The sequence below is a fragment of the Rhineura floridana genome, chromosome 9 (assembly GCF_030035675.1).
Source record: "Rhineura floridana isolate rRhiFlo1 chromosome 9, rRhiFlo1.hap2, whole genome shotgun sequence".
Classification (NCBI taxonomy): Eukaryota; Metazoa; Chordata; class Lepidosauria; order Squamata; family Rhineuridae; genus Rhineura; species Rhineura floridana.
Genome location: NC_084488.1, coordinates 92,579,485 through 92,604,725, shown reverse-complemented (window position 1 = coordinate 92,604,725; position 25,241 = coordinate 92,579,485). Strand labels below are relative to the sequence as shown.

General features: G+C 43.3%; 1 protein-coding gene and 1 long non-coding RNA gene across 3 annotated transcripts in view; one reads left to right on the top strand and one right to left on the bottom strand.

Moving 5' to 3' along the window:
- Positions 1–10,213, bottom strand: part of PAPSS1 (3'-phosphoadenosine 5'-phosphosulfate synthase 1) — a 79,525-nt gene extending 69,312 nt beyond the window's left edge. The window contains exon 1 of one of the 2 annotated variants that reach the window (XM_061585460.1): positions 9,732–10,213. In XM_061585460.1, the coding sequence (XP_061441444.1) occupies positions 9,732–9,791 (60 nt within the window). In that variant the 5' untranslated portion in view covers positions 9,792–10,213. Of the gene's footprint in view, positions 1–9,337; positions 9,470–9,731 lie in introns of those variants that run through there. The other variant, XM_061585461.1, reaches the window with a different exon arrangement.
- The window catches only part of LOC133364568 (uncharacterized), a 28,051-nt gene continuing 12,415 nt past the window's right edge, over positions 9,606–25,241 (top strand). The window contains exons 1-2 of the long non-coding RNA XR_009757982.1: positions 9,606–10,358; positions 22,021–22,159. This is a non-coding gene — a long non-coding RNA (uncharacterized LOC133364568). The remainder of the gene's footprint in view (positions 10,359–22,020; positions 22,160–25,241) is intronic.

The window sequence follows — 25,241 nt, the reverse complement described above, 5'->3', positions numbered from 1 at the left end:
AAGAAGAATGAGAAGATCTCCACAGCAACAAGAAAAGAAAGCAGATAATCTTCAAGCTTTGCTTTCCTAAGCCATAAGAACCATTATGACTGAAAGCCAAAGTGTTAAAATTCAGGGAATAGTTCGCTCAGGGAGAAACTGGAGGAAGTTCAGAAACTCAGTTGGCTATACTCATTTCCCAACTTCAGAGAATATTTACCTGGCATGCCAAACAGCAAGAATAAACAGCTTTCTCTTGTCTTAAGCACCCCACTGTTTTCTCTCTTTTTAAAAAAGTCTACTCTTGCAAAATTACCGGATTATAAACGCCTGTTTTCCAACATTGCCTAAATATAAACTGATAGAGAAAGAAACAGCCCATATTGGAACAAATATAAAAATTGCCAATATTCCTTCATTAGCTTACTAGAGAAAGAGCAAGGAATTCAAATACTGTATCACAAGGAGGAATCTATTTTCTACATTGTGTCATATTTACATGTACTTGTTATTGGAAACCCAGGCCAACAGTGTTACTGTGCCATTTTTAGCCTTAAAAGCTTAAGAGAAGCCCAGTTGCCAAAGGCCCATCTAGTCCAGCATCCTGTTCTCAAAAGTGACCAACCAGATACCTTCGGACAGCCAACAAACAGAAGCAAAGTGCAACAACACTCTTCCCGCTTGCATTTCCCAGCAGCTGATTAACTTGTGCAATCAGAAGCGTTTTTAAAAAAACAGAGCAGTCACCCAATATAAAACTCTTAGTTTAGCAATATACTCATAAATTTGCATATGGGTAAAATAGTTCTGGAGTTTAGAAACATGCTTTGGGTTTAGATTATGTGTCATGAACAGTAGTGTAGTGGCAAATTCAGAAGTCCTTTCATGTTAATCACAGCTATGCCCCCTTCCAGTTTTTTTGCTGTGGGGTTGAAAATGAGATCCTTGATAATGCCTAGGAATGAATAACCATGAAAGAGGAGAGTGTTAGCTACTGAGAAGAGCCTTCTCAGTTTTTGACTCACCTCCTTTCACTCTGATTGGCTCTAATCTGCAGGAAAGGACAAGGAAGCATGTTAGAAGACTCTTCTCAGTGGCTAACACACTCCCCTTTCATGCTGATTGGCTTGTAGGATGCTGGAGACATAGGGACCCTGCTCCCAAAAAAGCAAAGGGTCCAAGACACACACACCCAAGACCCTGCATGACTACACCCCTGGTCATGAATAATGGATATGTCACAATAAGCATAATCTTAGAAGGGTGTCCCCTCCAGTTTAAGAGAAAAGGGGGAGACCTCTTAAGATCATCTTACATTGCCATCTACAGTTTTTATAAGTAGTATTAAAAATAATATGTTTTAAAGATCTATAACCCAGTTATTTTGAGGCAGCTTTTCAGTTTATTCAAGCAGGGATGGGGAACCTGTGGCTCTCCATACCACAGGATGGACTACAACTCTTATCATCCTTAACCACTGACCATACTGGCTGAGGCTGATGTAGTTGAGAGTCCAACAACATCTAAAGGGCTGCAGGTTCCTCACCACTGGATTAAAGTGTTTTTAATTGTTGATTAAAACACTGCAGTTAGTACCAATCATAATATAACTGCAATAATAGGATCTTGTGAAAACATACCTTTAAAAAAAGTTTCACAAAATTCACTGTAAATATGTAAATCAGGGGTTGTTAAGCTGTAGTCCTCCAGATGTTTTTCAGCTCCCAACTCCCATTAGCCCCATTCAGCATGGCCAATGCTCAGTGAGTTGTAGTCCAGGAATATCTGGAGGGCAGCAGGTTGACCACCCTTGGTGCAAACCAAGTCCAAGCTATAAATTCAGTATAAGCCCACTAATGAGAACGTTTAAATGCAAACATGTCTGGCATTTGCTGCTTTACTTTTACAATCCAGTAACTTAACTATGCAATACTTAAGGAAACTCCAGTTACAGCTTCTGATGATAGAAACATCCCAAATGCTAAAGAGGAACCACTGATGCAACTTACATGTATTCCAAATTAATAAACAAGGCTTCAGAAATCTTAAAATGAAAAGGAACGTGGTGGTTCCAACTCTCACACATAATACAAAGATATCTAAGGAGCTGCTTTATACCCAGTTAGACCACTGATCCATCTAGCTCTGTGTTGTCTATGCTGACTGGCAGCAGCTCTCCAGGTTTCAAGCAAGACATTTCCCCAGCCCTGCCTGTGGTCCCAGGGATCTGGGACTTTCTGCATTCAAGGCAGATGTTCTACCACTGAGCAACAGTCCTTCCCCATCAGGATTCTTATATTTTCTCAGTAAATCATAGACGAGATTGTGAAAGTATGTCAAAGCAAGGCAAAGCTAGTTAAAACTACAAAATGGGCAAGTACACCAGTACCAGTGCAGAACCGGACAGCTCTCCCAGTACACAGGCTCCTTTGTCTCCTATTTCCTAGTTGCTAGTACTCTCAGCATTCTGCCACTGATTATTTTGAGGAAAGAAGTGGGTGAGGGAGGCCAAAAAAGGATATCCACCTTTGATGACACTACCCACCCTATCTGATCTCTGTAATCTAGACACAACATGCATAAAAATTTATAACAGGCAATCCAGATCCTTGCAGAAGATATCAGTCTCTCTAAGCAACCATAATGTTCTATATGGAATCCTCCTGCTGCCAGCTTTTGTACCGTTCCACCGTCAGGGACAATTAAACACTCCTTTCCTTGTTTCACTGAAACTAAACTGAACAGAAATCATTCCCACTAAAGTTGCATGCCAAGATTTAGAGTGTTTACATACACAAAGCAGAACCACACATTTATCAAGTGGAGCATAATCCAAGGTTAGGCAAGGCTGTCCACGCTGAAATAATATGTGCAACTTAGGGCAAAACTACACTTCCACCCTCACAAACACATGTGAGGAATCCTGGGCTAAGAGAGAAAATAGCTTCTCTGCTTCACATTGCCCTCTTATGGAGCTGGTTCATCCCCTATAAGCTGCAGCCTTCAAAGTTGCATATACACATTTCACTTTTGCATGTAGTTCTACTCTTTGGGCATCTTATCAAACAAAAGGGAAATACTATGGGGAAATGCTATGGGGAAGGGCTGTCGCTCAGTGGCAGAGCATCTGCTTTGCATGCAGAAGGCTCCACATTCAATCCCCAGAATCTTCGGGTAGGGTTGAACCCCTGTAGAGCCACTGCCAGTCAGTAGACAATATTGAGATGGATGGACCAAAGGTCTGGCTCCGTATAAGGCAGCTTCCTATGTTCTTATGAATAAAAATAGGCATGTAATTAGACATTCACTTAGGGGTGAAGAAGAATTACCCTTAGGCAAGCAGTGGAGTAGGAAAACAACAACTGGTTTCTCTTTCCCTCTTAAGGATGGCTGCAAATATGGCTGGGCATCAACTCTACAACACAAACACTCAGGAGATATCAGACTATGGGATCAGCCTACACCAAGATTTTCATGTTTAAACAAGAACTGTTTGCAGAGCACATATGCATGCACCCATGCACACAAAGATGCACACTTCCTCCTGCTTCAGGAGTAGCCTGAATATTGTAGATGCTTAGCACAGAAATGGCTGCAAGGTCTGCTTGCTGTTTCCTTGCATCAGTAATCACGTTTGACTGGTCAGATACTACCAACTGGCTACTTCTTATTTGATTGAGAATGCCACTGTGTAGATGGCAACTCATCTTTTTCGTGCCATGATGGTGCTGTCATTTGTCAGCAAGAGTAAGGGCTGCTTGCCCCTGGTCCCTGCAGCAGTCAAGAGGCAAAAGTAACAGCATAGCAAAGCTTCTCCCACTGACTGACTGCTATAACTACAGGTACCTTCAAACAAGAACACAAGCAATTAACAGTGGCAAAGGCCACTGCCTATTGAATAGAACATCAGACTAGGGATCAGGGAACCACCAGTTCAAATTCTCACTTAGCCATAAAGCTAGTTAACTAACACTGGGTCAGTTGTACACTCTCAGCTAACCTACCTTAAATGACTGTTGTAAGGATGGGGGATATGTACTCTATCCTGAGCCCCTTGGGAGGAAGAAATAATAAAATTAAATATATAATTCATCACGATGTTTGCCAAACTGTTTCACAATAACAGTCATCTGATTTGTTTTGTGCAATTAGAAGAATCAAACTTGTTGATTATTGTCATTCTCAAAATGCTTTTAAAACACTTGTCTATTACTTGACCAAGACTTTTTTTACCAGTCAAGTGCATAACCCAATGTGAGTTGGTTTAAAACATTAACCACAGTCTTACATGCTATTAAAATAAATAAATGGAGATTCAGGCCATTTAAAATTTGATGCCAGTACCTGTGAATTTGAAATATTCCCTTCCCCTCTCAACCCTATCAATATGAAAAAGAAATTAGAATCATAGAATTGTAGAGTTGGAAGGGGCCTACTAGGCCATCGAGTCCAACCCCCCGCTCAATGCAGGAATCCAAATCAAAGCATTCTCGAGAGATGGCTGTCCAGCTGCCTCTTGAATGCCTCCAGTCACAAACTATCCCTTCTCTTTCATTTCTCCACTCCTCCAAATTAGACATCCAGTCTAAGAGGTACAATTACCTCTGAGCAAGAATTGTAAGTTTCAAAAATGAAAAAAGGACAGGGAAGAATTGTTATATCCTGGCTTCTGTAAGAATGTGTGTGACCTTTTTCTGGACTGATGTGAAAGTTGTGCCTTGCAATACCAGTAACATCTTTTTCAAAATCAGCATCTTGATCTTTCCCTTCCTGTAATCACAATGCCTGCAGGGATGGAGAGTTGGCTTACTAAATTTCTGGACCGAAATCCAGTTTTGTTGACTTTTTCCAACTTAACTTGTTTGCTGTCCCCGACTGTATCAAGTCTACATATCTGAACAAGGTGCTTTACCTCTGAGTAGCAGAGTGCTTGGCAGCTCATTATATTAACAGCGCTCTTGCCTCTTACCTACTGGCAATCAGACATTAATACAAAGGACCTCTGCTATTGGTTTTTATGTTATACAAAGCTGCTGAGTAGCACAATAAAGTTGCATTGCAAAGTACTGAACAGTCTTTAGTATGAATCTACTCAATCAAGCTATGTTCCTTGGAACCCTGCTAATTTCTTCCTAAAAGCTTACCAGGAGACCTCAATGAAAAAAAAATGTAAGTGGCAGAGAAACAGCCAGGCAGACAGTATGCCTACTGTCAATGATCTGCTCCTACAGTGCACAGTCACAGGAGAGTGTTGTGTCCATTCCAAGTGCGGTCACAGCCAGCGCCCCACATGAACTGAAGAATGTGCTCTAGAACACGCCTTAAAATTACTCTACATCTTGTGAAGGATTCTGCTGCTGGTGTACAGAGACTCCCAACAAGCAAGCCTAGGTGGAAAGGATACTCTGAGAGTGGATGGTTTGAAATCCACACTCGGGTAACAAGAGATTTAAGAAACAAGACACAAAAAGATCAAAATTCCTCCATGTAGACTGGTAATACAGAAGGGTCTGTGGTGCCCAAACGAGAGACCATAGCACATTTGCCATGGCAAAATAAATTGTGGACCCCTGCCCAAAAGCAATACTAGACAAATATGAAATCCCTTCAGTTGCGTAGAGAGCCAGTGTGGCGTAGTGGTTAAGGTGTTGGACTACAACCTGGGAGACCAGGGTTCGAATCCCCACACAGCCATGAAGCTCACTGGGTGACCTTGGGCCAGTCACTGCCCCTTAGCCTCATGAAAACCCTATTCATAGGGTCGCCATAAGTCGGAATCAACTTGAAGGCAGTACATTTACATTAAGTTGCGTAAGCAGCTCCCTGCAGCCCCAAAGAGTCTAAATAAGACATTAAATGCAAGCAACATCACACAAGCCAGCCGGCATTTTGGCAATGATTTATTTACCCAGGCGGCCGTTACACCCATTTCAAACCAAACTAATATGCCACAAACACAGAAGGATCAATGAAGTGAGTGAAACTGTTGATACTTAAGCATATTCAGAAAGAGTGCTGGAAAAAGTTAAAAATTATGGCACATCTTTATAGGCTCTTTCCAACAATACCAGACTAGGTATTTTAAAAACACTAAAGTGAGAGCTGGAGGCCAGTGTCATATCAGCATGACTCAAGAAAATTCACACCAACATCACTTCTGCTGGTCTTCCTGGCTGCACCCTACTGCTGACAAGGCAGACTAGTAACCAGCATAGACAGAGCATGGGTACTCGGAACAAACTCATATGTAAAAAGTTAGAATACAAGCAAACTTTTCTGTTGCTGTTGTGTCCCTAAACACAAGCTATCCTCAGAAAGGAATCTTCATGTCATTTTTGTGAATCACATACCAACACAGATTAATCCATTACCTATATTTAGACAGTAGATATTTCAAGTTGGAAAGTCTGAATCTATAAGAATTCCTTTGCCTGTTGTTTTTAAGAGGACTCAATTCATTTTCAAGCATCAACCTCATGCACAAATAAATGTTGGGGTAAGATAAGAACATGAGAAGAGCCTGCTGGATCAGGCCAATGGCACATCTAGTCCAGCATCCTGTTCTCACAGTAGCCAACCAAATGCCCTTAAGGGAAGCTCACAAGCAGGACCTGAGCACAACAACACTCTCCCCTCGTGCAGTTTCCAGCACCCGGTATTTGGAAGAATACTGCTTCCAATAATGGAGGCACAGCATAGCCATCATACTGTAGCTAGTAGCCACTAATAGCCTTAACCTACATGAATTTGTCTAAGACTCTTTTAAATCCATCCAAGTCGATGGCCATCACTGCCTCTTGTGGGAGTAAATTCTATAGTTTAACAATGCGCTGTGTGAAGAAGTACATTTTTGGTCTGTTCTGACATTCAGCTTCATTGGATATCCATCAGTTCTAGTGTTGTGGGGGGGGGACTTTTCTCTACCCACTTTCTCCATGTCATGCATAATTTTATATACTTCTATCATGTCACCTCTTTAGCAACCCTGAACAATTTAGTATCATCAGCAAGCCAGGCCACCTCACTGTTCACCCCTCACTCTAGATGGTTTATGAACAAACAGGGACTGTACTTTCTACATCCCTCCATTGGGACAACTTCCATTTATTCCTGTTCTCTGCTCTCTGTTTCCTAGCCAGCTCCTGATCCAAAAGAGGACCACAAGGGATACTCATTTGCACATCTTGAATGCCTTTGCAGAAACATAGTAAAAATAAGTTAATCTTTCTCAGAGCGAAGACCCCCATAGTAGAGAACATGATAGAGGTGTATGAAATGATGAATGTTGGAGACAGAGAAGTGTTTCTCCCTCTCTCATAATAATAGAACCCATGGTAATCCAATATAGAGCAGGATTCTAGAAGTGACATGAGTGTTTCTCCCTTTGAGTCGAATCTAACATCTGTATTATAATTCACACATTACAACTTACACACATCCTTAGCCATCGGTATGAACTTAGGTCTTTCCCAACTAACATTTCAAAAGAATAAAAAGTCTTGTAGTACCTTGAAGAGCACATTTACCGTGGACTCTTGCTCAAGGAAGCTACTTCATCAGATACATGAAGTGGCCAAAGTGAATGAATATGCATATAAATACACATATGCACCCATAGTAGAGAAAGACAGGAAGGACCAGAAATTCTGTTATTTTACAGGAAGGTCCAATGAAAAAGAAACACCTGCCTCAGAATCCCACCAGATAGTGACCCAGTTTGCACACAATGCTAAACAAAGCCATGTTTTAGCTTGAACACACAAGTGTAAAGGTTCCTCGAGAAGATATCATGGCCACTGCGCTTCTCCCCTGGTCGTCCTACTGCCATGCTACCTAGGGTGGAACCATAGTTTGGCCTAGAGTGTCATCCGAACCTGAGTTCACATTTTGTCTCACTCCAGACAAACTACAAGATGTAACCCTGCTTTGTTCTTGGTTTACAGCTCATGGTTTGTCTGGAGAAGACAAATCACGAGTCTGGGTTCTGACAACACACTAAGCCAAACCATAGCTCAGCCCCAGATAGCACAAAAGCAGGAAGACCAAGAGAGGAGTGCAGCAACCATGATCTTTTCTCTAAGAACTAAATGGTGTCCTTTGGGTCTTCTCCTGGCACCCACAAAGCCTCCAAGCCCGTTACCCCACTGCCTCCTTGATCATGAGGTGGTGAGGATGGTTAACTTTTTTTTGCTTGAAAAGTACATTTTCCTGCTTCCTTTTTCAGATCTGTATGCTTTTCAAAGATTCATTCTACTGGATCTGACCTTTACCCAGATTCCTTGAAAGACTGAAATGTGTGCCCAGTCTCTTACTCCTTCTGCCTCTCAGGGGAGGGCTGATCTGGGTGAGGATGGGGAAGAGAGGTGACCAGAGGGGATGTACAGGACTCACTCACAAATCCAAATGTGCCCACAGGCCTAAAAAGGTTAGCAACCCCTTTGCCAAACCATGGTTTGGCCAACACAAATAGCTCTTTGTATTCCCCAAACTGCACATTCCCACCATCCTTAACGGCCTTTGAGGACAGGCTATAGGCTCAGTAGTACAGCATCTGCTTGGCATGCAGAATGTTAGGTTCAATTTTAAGGCAGAGGAAAAATTCCCTGTCCAAAACCCTGAAGAGCTGCTGTCAGTCAGTGTAGACAATACTAAGCTAGATGGACAAATCATCTGATGGTATAAGGCAGCTTCCTATGTTCACATAGACAGCCTCCTGGCTTCACAATGAATGTTTAACCACACTACCACAGCACAAGAAGGTCTGGCATTAGATACGTAAAGGATGATTCAGAGCAGATTGTTTTTGTCAGCTTAATTTCTACCTCTAAATCAATTCTCTTTCATTCGAAGCGTCTCATGATACTCCCCCCTTGCCACCAGATAATTACAACTGTTCATTATACCATCAAACCCCACCACCTCATTTCTAGATCTTCTTTCCACCACTGTGCCCAGCAGTTTCCTAGCCTTTGGCCTGCATTGCAAACTGACCTGTTGGCACCTTTGCGATTAAAACCCAAGTTTGTTCATGCCTGCTTCGACAGTGCTCTCATTCAACAGGCAGCCCACAAAGAATCTCAGTGCTGAGCTGCCCAAGATCTGTGAATGCTCACATTGTACACTTGAGATTTCACTCCTTTCCTCCTCCAACAGACATGAAAGGAGGAAAAAGAGAAAAAACGATGCTGAAGGAAGTGAACACGCTACGCTGCATCACAGCCCACCCGCAACTTTTACAGCAAACCTCTGATCAAGGCCACAGAACAATCAAGCAACGACGAACTGTCCTATTTAATCTCATTCATAAAGACGGCCTATAGCATATAGAGACATATGCGGGGGAGGGGAGTGCAATTACCTTCCTTTTTTCTTCTCAATCCAAAAACACAGAGACGTCGGTGGAATCTCCTGAAATGTGATCCTCCTGCCGAGTAAGCAAGCCTTCGTATCCCAAACGGAACAAGCAAGCCTTCGTATTCACCCACACCCTTCTCAACCCTGCCTATCTTGTGCAACCTAGAGAGAGGCGGCAGCAAGCCAGGATGCTCGCCCCAGTCGAGCCTCCCTCCCTCAGCAGCATAAACCAAGGCTGCTCAAGCAGAGCCGCATCCCCACAGGAAAGAACAGACAGGAAGACATCTCTCCCTCTTTCTTATCTTCATTTTTTTGGCTTTCTTCCTCCCACCGGATGCATTATTTCCAGAACGGCAACGGAGAGCGACACAACCCCCCCACACACATAGAGGACTTACCCAACTCTGCACTTTGTTGCTTAGCTTGACTTTCTTGCACTGGCTTGCGGGTAAATCCATTTGCAGAGAGTGGGGGAGCCGCGGGGTTGGAAGAGGAAGGAAGGAAAGAAAGAAAGCCACAGCCAAGACAGGCGCCCCGAGCGCAACAATTCGACACAGTACGGAAGAAGAAGGAGAAAATATAAAGCCCGGAGGGGAGGGACGGAGGAAGAGAGAGAGAGAGGAAGGATGGATGCTGTGTGCTTAAGATGCCGATTTGGTGGAGATTCCTGACCAGGCTGCGCACAAACCCGGCTTGTAAAACGAAGAGGAGGGGAGTAGGTGGGGCACGCGCAAAAGACGAGAAGGGACCGAAAGGGAGGAGCAAGAACGAAGCAGGGAGGGCTGAAGCGCGCGCAGAAGCGCGTTCCCGTTTCCCCCTACTGCCACGCCGCCCAGCGCTTCCTGCGGCTTCTCTGCGTGCGCCTGCCCAGCAAGCAAATTGACGCTAGAGAAGGAAAAAAAGGGGGCGGTGCCAAGTCGGATCCGGCGTATAGAGAGAAGGAATGGGATGGCCAGTGCTTCCGGGTTTGCCGCTCTAGGTTCCTCCTCTTCTTCTTCGTTTTCTTGGTTTACTGGCGTTGCAAGGTATAAGACGTTCTAGTGTTGTAGACCCTTGCTCTCTTTCGTCCGCTTGCGGAGTAGAGTGCTGCCAGAGGCGTGGGCGGGAGGTAGATTAGAACTTCTGACTCCCCAGTTGTTTAATAATTTTGTTGTTACATGCCTTTAAATCGATTACGACTTAGGGCAACCCTTGTTATGTGCCTTCAAGTCGAATACGACTTACGGCGACCCTATGAATCACCGACTCCAAAAGCATGTGTCATGAACCACGCTGTTCAGATCTTGTAAGTTAAGGTCTGTAGCTTCCTTTATGGAATCGATCCATCTCTTGTTTGGCTTTCCTCTTTTTCTGTTCCATTCTGTTTTTCCCAGCATTATTGTCTTTTCTAGTGAATCATGTCTTTTCATTATGTGTCCAAAGTATGATAACCTCAGTTTCATCATTTTAGCTTCTAGTGATAGTTCTGGTTTAATTTGTTCTAACACCCAATTATTTGTCTTTTTTGGGGTCCATGGTATGTGCAAAGTTCCCCTCCAACACCACATTTCAAATGAGTTGATATTTCTCTTACCCGCTTTTTTCACTGTCCAACTTTCACATTCACACGTAGAGATCGGGAATACCATGGTCTGAATGATCCTGACTTTAGTGTTCAGTGATGCATCTTTGCATTTGAGGACCTTTTCTAGTTCTCTTATAGCTGCCCTCCCCAGTCCTAGCCTTCTTCTGATTTCTTGACTGTTGTCTGCATTTTAGTTAATGACTGTGCCACGGTATTGATAATCCTTAACAAGTTCAATGTCCTCATTGTCAGGTTTAAAGTTACATAAATCTTCTGTTGTCATTACTTTAGTCTTCTTGACATTCAGCTGTAGTTGTGCTTTCCTCTTTAAACAGCATTCGTTTCAAATCATTACTGGTTTCTGCTAGTAGTATGGTATCGTCTGCATATCTTAAATTATTGATATTTCTCCCTCCAATTTTCACACCTCCATCTTGGTCCAATCCTGCTTTCCGTATGATATTTCTGTGTATAGATTAAACAAACAGGGTGATACAATACACCCCTGTCTTACACCCTTTCCGATTGGGGACCAGTCGGTTTCTCCATATTCTGTCCTTACAGTAGCCTCTTGTCCAGAGTATAGGTTGCACATCAGGACAATCAGATGCTGTGGCACCCCCATTTCTTTTAAAGCATTCCATAGTTTTTCATGATCTACACAGACAAAGGCTTTGCTGTAGTCTATAAAGCACAGGGTGATTTTCTTCTGAAATTCTTTGCTCTGTTCCATTATCCAACGTATGTTTGCGATATGATCTCTGTTGCCTCTTCCCTTTCTAAATCCAGCTTGGACATCTGGCATTTCTCGCTCCATATATGGTAAGCGCCTTTGTTGTAGAATCTTGAGCATTTCTTTACTTGCATGGGATATTAAGGCAATAGCTCAATTACTGCATTCCCTGTGATCCCCTTTCTTTGGAATTGGGATATATATTGAATGCTTCCAGTCTGTGGCCATTGTTTAGATTTCCATATTTCTTGACAGATTTTTGTCAAAATTTGGACAGATTCAGTCTCAGTAGCTTGCAGTAGCTCTATTGGTATGTCATCTATTCCTGGTTATTTGTTTCTTCCAAGTATTTTAAGAGCAGCTTTCACCTCGCATTCTAAAATTTCTGGTTCTTCATCATACGGTTCCTCCATGAATGAATCTCTCATCCTGGCATCTCTTTTATAGAGTTCTTCAGTGTATTGCTTCCATCTTCCTTTTATTTCATCTCGGTCAGTCAGTGTGTTCCCCTCTTGATTATTCAACATCCCTACTCTTGGTTTAAAGTTCCCTTTCATTTCTCTAATCTTTTGGAATAGGGCTCTTGTTCTACCCTTTTTGTTGTTATCTTCTATTTCTATACAATAACTATTGTAATAGTTCTCTTTGTCCCTATGTACTAGTTGCTGTATTGTTGCATTTAGGGTTCTAACTGTTTCTATCTCCTTTTGCTTTTGCTTTCCTTCTCTCTTTAACCATTTTAAGAGTTTCTTCAGTCATCCATTGAGGTCTTTCTCTCTTTTTAACTAGAGGTATTGTCTTTTTTGGAAATATTCATAGGGTTTTCATGGTAAGAGGTATTCAGAGGTGGTTTACCATTGCCTTCCTCTAAGTCTACGGCAGCCGGTAATACCAGGCGGGCCCCCATCCAAGTACTCACCAGGCATGAACCTACTTAGTTTCCGAGATCAGACGAGATCAGGGGTGTTCAGGGTAGTATTTTCAATAATAGGATCAACAAAAAGATTCTTCACATGCCCCTCCCCCTTAAAAAAAAGTCTCTTGAAATGAAGAAAGCTTGGGATAATCAGGATTTTTGGTGTAAAAATTCAGCTCATTTCTAGTGAGTTGAAAGCAAAGCCCTGTGCTTCTTTGAGGCGCCATGCTATTTAAATCTAAATATATGTTTTTGCACCTGGCCCCAGTTTATGGATCTCAGGGATCTAGAACAGGAGGGGACTGTGGCCCCAAAGATGTTGTTGAACTCCAACACTCCCCGCCCCCCAGCCAGCATGGTCAGTGCTCAGGGATGATGGGAGCTGTAATCCAGTAACATCTGGAAAGAGTCTAGCTGTAGGTTGAAGAAGAGCCCTGCTCTGCCACAAAGGTGCACTGAGTGCTGTGCAGCATCCTGTGCATGACAGTTGCCAACTAACTTTTTTATGACTTTTTAAAAAAGGATAAAATGCGTAATATGGGATTTGTTCTACATGGCTAGTTGTAGCCAGTGCATACCAGGGTAGTTTGATAAGGGTGATGGAAATTGTAGCTCTGAGAGGTAAACTACAGTTCCCAGGATTCTTCGGGGAGTGCTTTAAATGTATGGTGTATGGTGTGTACACAGCCTCTCTCCATTGAAAGATATTCAGCACTTAACTGCACAGCTGCTTCCATTGCTGAAGCACTTTGGACAGTTCCTTGAAAGTTCAGACTAAAACCTAGAGTGGATTCCACTGTCCCACTGACATAGAGCCACCAGCCACCACTGATGCATTTATATATTGCTTAATACCAAAACAGTCTCTAACAATTTACTGGAAGGAAGGAAGGAAGGAAGGAAGGAGGTTTTGGTATAAGTTCCCAAAGCCCAGTGGACACAGAATTTAACAAATCCTTGTGAAAGGACCTTAGAACAATTTGGCACATGAGAGCATTCCTTTCAATGTATGCCAACCTGTCCCACACCTGACATCATATGTGGTGTCAGTTATGGGGCAGGTATTCCTAGCACAGTGGGGAGTAAGGCCTGGCTGGGAGTCCAGAGTCTGTGAGTTCAAATCCCCGCTCGTGTCTCCTGGGTGTAATGGGCCAGCTAAAGATCCCCCCCATGGTAAGTGGCTCAGGGGTTACGTGCCCTGTCCCATCTGTGCAGCCGTGGGCAAGCTGCATAGTCCCAAGGAGTCCATTTGTCCCCCAGCTGGCAGTTGCGGACAAGGAAGGGGCTGGCTTACACAGCTGTGGCAAGCTGAGCAGGCCCTAGCCAGCTGGGGAGGACTAGCTTCAGAGGGGGGCAATGGTAAACCCCCTCTGAATACCGCTTACCATGAAAATCCTATTCATAGGGTAGGCATAAGTCAGGATCGACTTGAAGGCAATCCATTTCTATTTTACTCACATGGCTGCAAAAGAACAATCAGGAGCTTAAAGTGAATTCCCAATTATTCCTTTGCTGGAACAAGGAAAGATTTTCATTGAAACTGCTGCTAAAATTGAGCTTTTTGTTTTTTGCAGTGGTTTCAATGAAAACTTCTTTCTGCTCCTGAAGTGAGACGCACTTGCACTCATCTCCTATCCCCCCTCCATTATAATACCACTCCAGGCTCCTCCACCTAAAATCTAAGCATGTTGCAGTGCAGCATTCCAACTTTGGCCATAGGGATCAGCAGAGCAACAACTGTTGCAAATCTTTTTGCACTCCTGCATCAAAAATTACAGGCCAGTTAGCATAATGTCTGTCCCAGGAAAACTTGTAGAAAGTATTGTGAAAGGCAAATTAACCAATCACAGAGAACACCAAGTCCTGCTGAAGCAGAGCCAACATTGCTTCTGCAAGGGAAAGTCCTGTGTCACTAACCTATTAGAATTCTTTGAGAGTGTCAACAAGCATATAGATAGAGGTGATCCAGTCGACATAGTGTACTTAGACTTTCAAAAAACATTCGACAAGATACCTCACCAAAAACTACTGAGTAAGCTTAGCAGTCGTGGAATAAGTGGAGAGGTCCACTTGTGCATCTGGAACTGGTTAAGTGGCAAGAAGCAGAGAGTAGGAATAAATGGACAGGTCTCCCAATGGAGGGTTGTAGAAGGTTGTAGACCCCCAAGGATCAGTATTGGGACCTGTGTTTTTTAACCTGTTCATAAACAATCTAGAGTTAGGGGTGAGCAGTGAAGTGGCCAAGTTCGCTGATGATACTAAATTGTTCAGGATTGTTAAAACAAAGGGATTGCAAAGAGCTCTAAAAGGACCTCTCCAAACTGAGTGAATGGGCGGTAAAATGGCAAATGAAATTCAGTGTAAACAAAAGTTATGCATATTGGAGTAAAAAAACCTTAATTTCATATATATGCCCATGGGGTCTGAACTGGTGGTGACTGACCAGAAACAAGACCTTGGGGTCGTAGTGGATAGCTCAATGAAGATGTTCACCCAGTGTGCGGCAGCTGTGAAAAAGACAAATTCCATGCTAGGGATCATTTATTGAAAATAAAACTACTGGTATCATAATGTCGATGTGTAAATCTATGGTGCGGCCACCCTTGGAATACTGTGTACAGTTCTGATTGCCTCACCTCAAAAAGGATATTGTAGAGCCACAGAAGAGAAGAATGCTGTGCACTCAGGTCCTGCTTGTAGGCTTCCCTTGGGCATCTGGGAATGATCAAGAGGATGGAGCAACTCCCCTATGAGGAAAGGTTGCAGCATTTGGGACTTTTTAGTTTAGGGAAAGGGTGAGTCAGAGGCGACATGCTAGAAGTTTATAAAATTATGCATGTCATGGAAAAAGCAGATAGGGAAAAGTCCCCCCCCCAATAACACTAGAACTCATGGACATTCAATAAAGCTGAAAGTTGGAAGATTCAGACCACACAAAAAGCACTTCTTCAAGCAGCGCATCATTAAACTTTGGAATTCGCTCCCACAAGAAGCAGTGATGGCCACCATCTTGGATGTGTTTAAAAGAAGATCAAACAAATTCATGTAGCAAAGGCTATCAGTGGCTATTGGCAACGATGGCTATGCTCTGATGTCATAGTCAGATGCACTATGCTTCTAAAAACCAGTTGCCAGTAGCTGCAGGAGGGGGGAGCACTCTTGCACTCAGGCCCTGCTTGCATTCCTCCCTTGGGGGTCTGGTTGGCCACTGTTAGAGCAGGACGCTGGACTAGATGGGTCACTGGCCTGATCCAGCAGGGTCTTCTTATGTTCAATGTGCTGGGACCAGCCTTGGAGCCTAAGCAAAAATCTTAACTGACACTATAAAGGCAACAAAAAAGTTGACCGTTGGCTGGGTCGTTTTCCCTCACAATGGCAATTCAGCACACTGTGCACTCTGAACAAGATTCCTCAATGGCTTGTGCCTCTTATTTGCAAACTCGCATGACTTTTGAGGGCTCTTCCAGATGACCTGTTTATTGAGCATTCGTCCTGATTTGCTTGCACAAAGCTTAAGTGAAGGTTAGACTATGTCCGGTCTTTATTGAGCAGTCATTCTGATTTGTTTATGGGGAGGTTATAAGTCAATGAGCATTCACCCTGATTTGCTTGTGTGGTGGTTATATGTCTTCCCATTAATCATTTGTTCACACTTTTCAATGCATTTCTCCGCCACTTCCCTAACCACAAAAAAGTCTGTAGATTCTTTTTAACATGGATTTGTCGCATCTAGGTGATTGAGTGCTTTAGCCCTCTTGATTGTGAATTCCGATATGCGTTTGAATCCCTCCTACAGAATCCTGATGGACTGCTGGTGACATGAAGGGTGGGAAGTCCATGGATAATTTATCTGCTGTTCTGAATTTTGTTCACCAGAGGTCTCATTATTAGTCCAGCTTCTTACTTATCCGGGTCCTTTAGTCATCAAAGCTGAATTACAAACAAAGCAACAGCAAGGAAGCCGATACCAGGAAAGGTCCACAGGCCTTAATTTCCATGGCATCTCTCTAATTCAGGAATGGGGAACCTGTGGCCTTCAGATTTTGCTGGACTGCAGCTCCCATCAACACTTCTCACTGGCCATGCCCATCCCCAGAAAAAAGCATATTGGAAGGCAGCAGTGCTGCTTCTGCAGCATTCGTTAGGATTCTTTATTTCTTTATTAATGAATTCATAACTTGCTTTTCTACAAAAACAAGACAAACCTGAAAACAAAGCAAGCAGCTAAAAACAAATAGCAGATCACACAATAAAAGACTGATTGCACTCCCCTTCCCTCCCCGGGTCAAATTTCTCCTGCCAGCCTTAACCAGGGTTCCCTCTTAACCAAGATTTGAAACTAGAATCTGAGGCTGCTTCCATATTTAAGAGGATTAACCTCATTAGTGGTCACCATTGGAGCTGATGTAACACAAATCTGCAGGGGGATTTTCATGAGAGAGGCCCAGGGAAATGATTTAGAGCTGTGGGTAAATTTTAAGTTCACACATTTTTCAGTTCAAAACTATGCAATTTCATTCCCCTTTCTTTACCCACATAACAGAATGTGTATGAATTTGAGTTTCCTTAAGCAGATATTTTTTCAGATTTGCATATTATGGCCATTTTGTGGATGCACTGACAAGGTCTCAGTGTGCTGGTCTTAGAACAGATTGTAGGAATTTGAAATCTGTAGTGGCAGCTTCTCTCCACTAGAGGTCACTCAAACAATTTTTAAGCTTCTGTAATGTTAGAGGTGTTAGTCATAACGTTGGCCTCTTGAGCTTTATCTTCATTTATTTATAGCTAACGCCCCTTAAGATTTCTTGCACTATTAAATAAAACTCAGTGATCACAGCAATGGATTTTAATGCTTTTGTCCCATATAAAAACAGATTTTAATGACACGGTGAAGTGAGTAAATGTTAAAATGATCATAGATAGGTTTTAATACTGTAAATATAAGATTTAAGGATTTTAGGATTGATACACAAAGAAGCATAATTATAGATGACCTTTGGGAAAGGAGGGTTTTGCCCATTTTCTGCTCACAAGACTGAAAGTGAGATTCTGGACAAGTATCTCTGAGCCACTCTATGCTGAAAGTGGCCATGATTAATAATAGCAATCAATTTTTTTAAAAAAGTGGGTGGTGAAGATATATACAGAAATTAAAAAGACTGTGTGCTTGCAGAAATGCCCTCAGCAGTACCCTGAATACCACAAACGCCACCTAGGGCACAATCCATGCAAAATTAAACACTTGAAGCCCCATTGATTTCAATGGAAGAATCAATGGGGCGTAGAACTGTTTATCTTTGGCTAGATTGTGCTTATGGTTATCTTCTGTTTGCAACTTGCAAGTCTCCATGACCATTTGTGAAAGTGGAGATTTGCAAAAAAACACAAAACAGCCACCCCTTTCCAGAAACTGCCCCAGAATATCATTGCAACAGAAGACAGTGCATAGGCACTAGTCCTGGACCCAAGAGAGAACTGCATTGGCTGAGGGGGTTGGAATTCAGGAGGGCAGTAGGCTACAGGGACTCAGTTCACCTCTGGCCTTCACTGGAGCAAATTGTTCACTTGGAGCTTTCCATGGTGCTGGAACCACCTTGCCTTGTGGGTACCAGTTACGGGACATGTCAGAAAAAGTGGCAGATGGGCAGCTAATTCATCCAAGCTGACTCAGGAAAATTCAGACAATTTCCAAGTTAATCCAAGGCATGCTTCATCTTTAGGGAGAAAGGGTGGAGTATGGGTTAAGGCAGGGATGGGGAACCTTTTAGGCCCAGTGGGTCAGACCTTTATCTCCCACCCCCACAGGCCAGCTATGAAAGGTGGGCAGAACCACCCAACAGTCACTCATCTGACACCATAAATGACATCAGTGGATTGATAGCTGGGTTATCCTACCCACCTTTCAAAAGTGGTCTGCAGGGGTGGTGGGAGATTGTGACTTCAAACCACCATGTGTTGCTTGCAAAGAGCTGATGGGTGGGACGTTGAAGCCTGCTTTCTGCTGGGATCAGCTGCACATGCAGACTCCCCTCAGATGTGGGGCAGGTAGGCACGGTTTGGAGAAAACAGCCTCGGGGGGGTAAATGGGGAGGCCTTGTGGCCCACAGGTCAGAGGTTCCCCAACCCTGGTTTAGGGCAAGGGCGGAAGGAAGGAAGGTAAAGGAGGAAGCAGGGAGGGTGGTTTAGAGAAAAGCTTGATGAGTTTGTGATGAGGAGCAAAGAGGAAGAAGCAAATGGGGGGCCTTGGGATGAAGAGTGAGAAACAGGCAGGTACAAGTGAGGGCCAGGTTGCTTTCTCCCATTGCATTATGTTCTCCACCTTCACAACTTTGTGTGGATCTCCATTTTTTAAGGTATATTTTAATATGGGTGATCTTTAACTTTAAATTCAATCCACTACAAGGCCTAGAGGAGGAGTAGAAAACTTTTTTCATCCTGGGGCCACCTCCAGTTCTGAGCAACCTTCTGGGGACCACATGCCAGTGATGAGTGGGGCAAGAAGCAAAAATAGGCAGAACAATTAATGTGACTGTTACCTTTGTACAGGAGACCTGGTTCTGCATACACTCACACAATTCTCTCTTATCATCCAGGCAGGCAAGCAAAAGGCGTTATCGGTGTACTTGCTGGTCAGGCCACATCATTCAAGGAGGATACAAAGCATGGCCAGTGAGGGGTGAGGCCTGCAGAGCAGGGGTGTAGTCACCCAGAGTCTTGGGGGGGGTCTTAGATCCCTTACCTTTTTGGGAGCAGGATCCCAATGTCTCTAGCATCCTATGAGCCAACCAGCATGAAACGGGAGTGTGTTTGCCACTGAGAAGAGTCTTCCAATATGTTTCCTTTTCTGCTGATTGGAGCTAATCAGAGCAAAAGGAGGTAAGTGAGCCACAGAGAAGACTTTTTCTCAGTAGCTAACACACTCCCCTTTCATGCTGATTAGCTCCTACATCTGTTTGTGGGAGAAGACATTAACTAGGATAGAGAATCAGAAAGCATACAAACCTGGCAAGATTATTCTATAATTTTAGAAGGCTGTATAATCTTAGAAAAGAATGTGGCTGTGACTCATGAAAGAACCCTGCACTTCTTAATTTGCCACTACACTACTGCTGGAGAGAGTGAGTGTCTGGGGAGAGGGATGTGATTGGGGAGGGCCAAAGGGCTAGAAAGGGAGGCCTGGAGAGGAGCCACATTTGGCTTGACTTGGTTCTCCACCCCTGGCCTACAGAAAGTTATTCATAATTTATGTTTGCTTTGGGGGCAAACTTTTTTAAGGTATATTTTAATATGGGTGATCTTTTATATATGTATTTCAAATTCTTTAGTATGCTTCATTCCATGTTGAAGTTAATTATATGTTATAAGTTTCAAATATATTCCCTCATCCTCAAAGTGTTGAAAACAAGGCCGCTGGTATGAACAAAACCAAAGGAATTAAGCTTGCTGTCACTCCCACTCCCAAATCAGCAACCCTGACAGTGTTTTCCATTGCAGACAGACATAAATGAATGTGAGGTCCTTTCCAAGATTTGGTTGTGTAACCAAATAAGTACAAACTGTGCTGTTGGGTGAGATGTGGAAAAATATCTTTAAATACGTTTCTTAAGGCACTTTTACTCTGATATTTTGGCTTTGCTGGTACAGATCCGTGATGCTGGGATATTGCATAGGAATGCCCAGGAGCAGCGGTCATTGCTCAGTGCTTAGAGAGAGGCACGCTGCTGGTGCAGGAGATTGTGGTATGGGAGCTGGTACAGCACAAAGAATGAGTTTCAGTAACAGCATGAGTCGCCATAACCCCCCCCTTTCTATTCTGCATCTTATTTATTTTATTTATTTATTATTTGATTTGTATCCCGCCCTTCCTCCCAGCAGGAGCCCAGGGCGGCAAACAAAAGCACTAAAAACACTTTAAAACATCATAAAAAGAGACTTTAAAATACATTAAAACAAAACATCCTTAAAAACATTTCTTTAAAAGCCTTGAAGACATCTAAAAAAAAGAGAGCAAGAAAAGGTTAAAAACATAGTTTTTTTAAAAAAAAAAGTTTTCAAAACATATTAAAAAGCAATTCCAACACAGACACAGACTGGCACTTGCAATAGTTCTAGTAACAATACCCAAGTATATTCTGTCCATTATACAGATGGAGCTGAAACGAGGATGCAACTTCCCTTGCACAAAAAAAATAAGAAAATATTTATAATACTCCATACAAATGTTGCAAGAAACCACTAGCCTACCTCCATAGTGGGTCCCCATACTATCAGCTTAGCTCTAACGTTTTTTCAAAGGCATTGAGCTGGCAAGGCACCTAAGACAAAGGTGCTTGCAGTTCCTGCTGACACCTTCTACTGAAATGGAAAAAAACACCAGTTGTGCATGTGGTGGAGTGGAGCCACTCTCCCAGCACTGATGTTGCTGCTGATTACATGAATGTGGCTCACAGAGGAGCAGCTCATGTCAAGGAACTGTGAGGCAGAGCAAGGGGATCCAGTGCCTTCAGGTACCACGGCAACTCAACCTCGTACGAAGAGCCCTGCTGGATCTATCTAGTCCCCCATCCTTTCTCATAGCGGCCAATCAAATGCCTATAGGAAGCATGCAAGGAAGACCTGAGCACAACAGAACCTCAAGGCACAGATAGCCCCTTCATGGAGTCAGAGAGAAAAACGGATTGGCCACTGAGTCCTAGAGAGCACAGGCGCCTGAAGGTGCCGTCAGCTGCCAGGCATCAGAGTGCCCACCTGAGGAACAAGGACTCAGGATTAAGCTACTCCTCCTGAGTAGACCAAATGCTCAGGCAACCCAGATGGCCTGCACCTATGTTCTGGGTGGTGCTTTGCAGGCTTAGGTATAAAAACCTGTTCTAGGCACAGAGTACTGGAACAATGTCTTTGTATCAGCTTATGGATGTGGAGGCCTGTTTACCTAACTGGTCACTGGGCCTCCCCCTTTCTGTGTTTAGGCTTTGGCCTGTATTTGGATTTTGCCTCTTGTTGCCCCTGTGTTTAGGCTTCTTGTACTACCCCTGTATTTGGACCCTAGACAGCTAGAAGACTGGGATTCTGGAATTGTCCCTCCTAACTCTCAGCTGCTCTGCCTGTGTGCCACTGGAAGCATGGCAGGCCTGGCCTTGACCTTTCCCCTGTCCAGGTAAATAGTAACGATGCCAGTGTTGGGCAGGTGGTTCTGCTGCTCTGCCCCACCCCACGTAACACTACTGGGGAAAGAGGATATCCCAGCTGTCTATCGGCTGGCCTGGAAACTCTTGGACTTGCAAATACTTAATCTTCCTCCACTTCTTGGCTATTGAGAACCCAGGGTTCTCCGTTAGTATTGCAACAGACACCTAGGGTCCAACATAGACACCCTTCACTAGGTAGGATGGTTGGTCATTCATCCCATTATGCCCCTGGTGGAAAACCTCCTCCCAGGACCTCCCTAGTCTTTTATATTGTTTGTTCCCTCAGACTGCCTTCGAGCCCTGTGAACTTGGTATGATTTCAAGAGCGGTGTTCCTGGCAGACACTCTGCTTGATTGGTTTTTGCAGCTCCTGGCTCGGTGCCCGTTGGTACTCCCTCTGATTACAAGAAAGCGGCTTTACTGGGGTAAGCTCTGCTTTGCTTGTTCCTGAGACACCATGAGATCCTACAAGCAAGGGATTCTAGGGAAAGGTTTTCCTTGGATAAAGTCAGTCTGACTGACTCCTGGAGCTGCCAGCTTGGGATGCCTGGCTCTGCACCCCCTCCTCCAGCAATCCTTGCCCACTCAAGCACTGCCAAGGAAAGTCTGCTTTCCTCACCAGCCACCTTTTCAGATTCACTCTGATGCCAAAAAATGTTGCCCTTCCTTCCCCTCTCCTTTGACATGTTTTTGGACAGAACATAAAGAAGTACAGCAGCCTCTTTCTCTTCCCACCCACCCCCGCCATCTTTCCAAATTCCATTTCTTAAACCGCCGTTCCTTTCCACCCAAACACTGAATCACCACCCATGCAGCCTACTCTGGCTTGCCACCCTCTCACTTCTCATTCCTCCTCTGCCCCTCCCTTCTATGGGACAGCCTTCAAAGTGTGATTTGCCTTTTGTTTTTTCTTTCCCAATAAAACCTCATTTTCTGGAAAAGCTTTACTGTTGCATCTGTTGCTCACGCCTGGATATGAGGGCACTCCACTACCTAGGTGGAAGTCCCTAAAGTTATAAACACTGTGCATATTTTATTATTATTCAACTTCCACACACATCAACTTCTACATCTTCAGGCAATGTACAAAATACAATAAAAGCAGCTTTAAAACTAGTTAAAAACAACACAGAAAATAGCAACAGATAAATTTTAAAACAATATAGTGCAGACATCCACAGCAGAGACTAACTGGGAAAGTTTGTTTCCACAAATATATTTCAATAAATATGCCAATTCTGTCCTCTGGCAGACTCCATCCAAGACTTCAGCGGGGAGAGGTCCCTCTAGCACTAAATTCTTCCAGTCATTTGTGATCTGAAAGGGATTATTCCTGCACAAAGCCAAGTACATTACAGATATGTATCTAAACATACACCCCAAACTAGTGTCATACAAAGTTAAGAACACTTAATCCACTGAAATAATGGGAACATCAGGGTGTAGTTGAAAGCACCTTAGAGAAGCTTATGCAGGTTTGGATCTGGCCAATGTCTAAAGAGGGGACTGCCTGGGAACCACATTGCACTGCCTACAGTTCAATGGCAGGATATAAATGTCAGGAAAATAAATAAACATGTTTAACTCTAGAGAGGAGTAGACTACAAATATTAATTAAATTTGTTCTATTTGTGTGTTAGTGTAAAGGACTTCCTTATTACTGTGAAACTTTTTAAAAACATACATATAAATATAGTGCTGTATACCCAAAGACACCCTTGGGTCTACTCTGAGTAGGACTTAGTTGAATGCAACCCCATACACATAAAGCACATCCTCCCGCTGCCTAAGAATCCTGGGAACTGTAGTTTGTTAAGGGGGCTGGGAATGATAGCTGTGGGAGGGGTAAACCACAGTTCCCGAATCCCATCATTCTGGGGCGGGGGGAGAGAAGTGTGCTTTAAATGTATAGTGTGTGCACAGCCAGAGATTCCTTTTCAAAGCTGTATTTTAAAGAACAGCTGTATGCTTTTCCCCTTGGCTTTATACTTCTGAGATTCCAGTATGAACATTTTTGTACAAATGTTGAGAATACTGAGATGCTTTTCATAACCATTCTCATTATGTGGCTCAGTACATTGATAGGAAGGGCAATGAAGTTTAGCCAAGGGTCAAAGATGAAAGATGTGATCAAAACATCTTTTAGATAATAATTTATGAGGCTGTAATCCAAGAGCAGATAAAGCTAAACTTACCTCTTATCCATTACTGTTTATTAACGTGCAGGATCTTTTTTCCCATCAGAAGAAACAAACATAAGTTATCATGTATTTATGTGAACCTTTATAAAAGCATCTGTCTCCTCCAATTTCATAATGTTATGCAGCCCATCTTCCCCAGGTGGTGGGAAGCCAGAGATATCACTACAAGATTTAGTTTTCCTTGGCATATAGTAGATGCATGATGTCTGTTATATTTGTTTCATTAATAAATACACAAGCAGAGCACACTTGAAGCAAATAACTCTCCTACAGCAAGAAGCAAAACCATTTACTCTGCCTACATTTCCCAGAGCAACAGTGGATAGGCCCCTGAGTCAGCTTCCAGTCTATAGTAAAAGAATGTTCACCAGTTCTGTTAGGGAACTGAGAGTTAGTATTTGGAGAAGGGGTCATCTACATCCTAGGCCAGTGTGGGAAGAAGAACTTTATAGTGCAGGGATTCCCAAACTGTAGTTCACCAGTGGTCCATGAGCTTCATTCAGGTGGTTCACAGCATGTCTATGAAGAACACTGAATCCTATAGATATCTATGGAATTCAAATTGTAATACAATAAAATACAATATAAAAATAAACAAAGGAATAAAAACACAGTTAAAAATCTATTAGCATCTAGGACAGCACATTACAGTTGCTACAACAGGAGAAAAATCATTAAATGGCCATCCAAGACCCTCAGCTATGTTCATGAGGTCGGGGGGGGGGATGTTGGGAACAGCTCTTCTAGTGGAGGTTTGTTAAGATGGTCCTACCGAAATTAGAGGTTTTTGGCCTTCGTAGAGTTACATCCTAGGTCAAAGGCAAGGCAGGGTTAGGTCTGCAGCTGGAACCATACCCCAAACCTCAGCTGCCTCCTATTAACCCTCTTCAGCCAGATCTTTACTCCCAATTAGTCCTTTACTCCCAAGGAGTCCTGGCCTGCAGTTGGGCACTCCTCTATCAGAGTGGTTTAACAGTCAGTCCCTCTTCCTAGAGAACTCTGGCAATTAGGGTTGCCAGGTTCAGGGCCTGAGACTAGGTTCAGGGCCTGAGACTGATCCTGTATCTTTAGGAGAAGAGAAAGTCAGCCAAGTGCAGGTGTTCTTGCAACACTGTAATGGGAAAAACCACAAGGGGGAATTCTCCCTTTCCCCTGCACAACTTTTAAAGATACAGAAGACCTCTTGGTTGCCAGTCCCTCCTTTGATAGGAAGATGTTCCCTCTAACTATTATTTGGGGAATATCACTATGTACCTGTTTACCATGATGTAACTTCCTAAAGGGTGGGGTTAGTTGGTATCTCTTC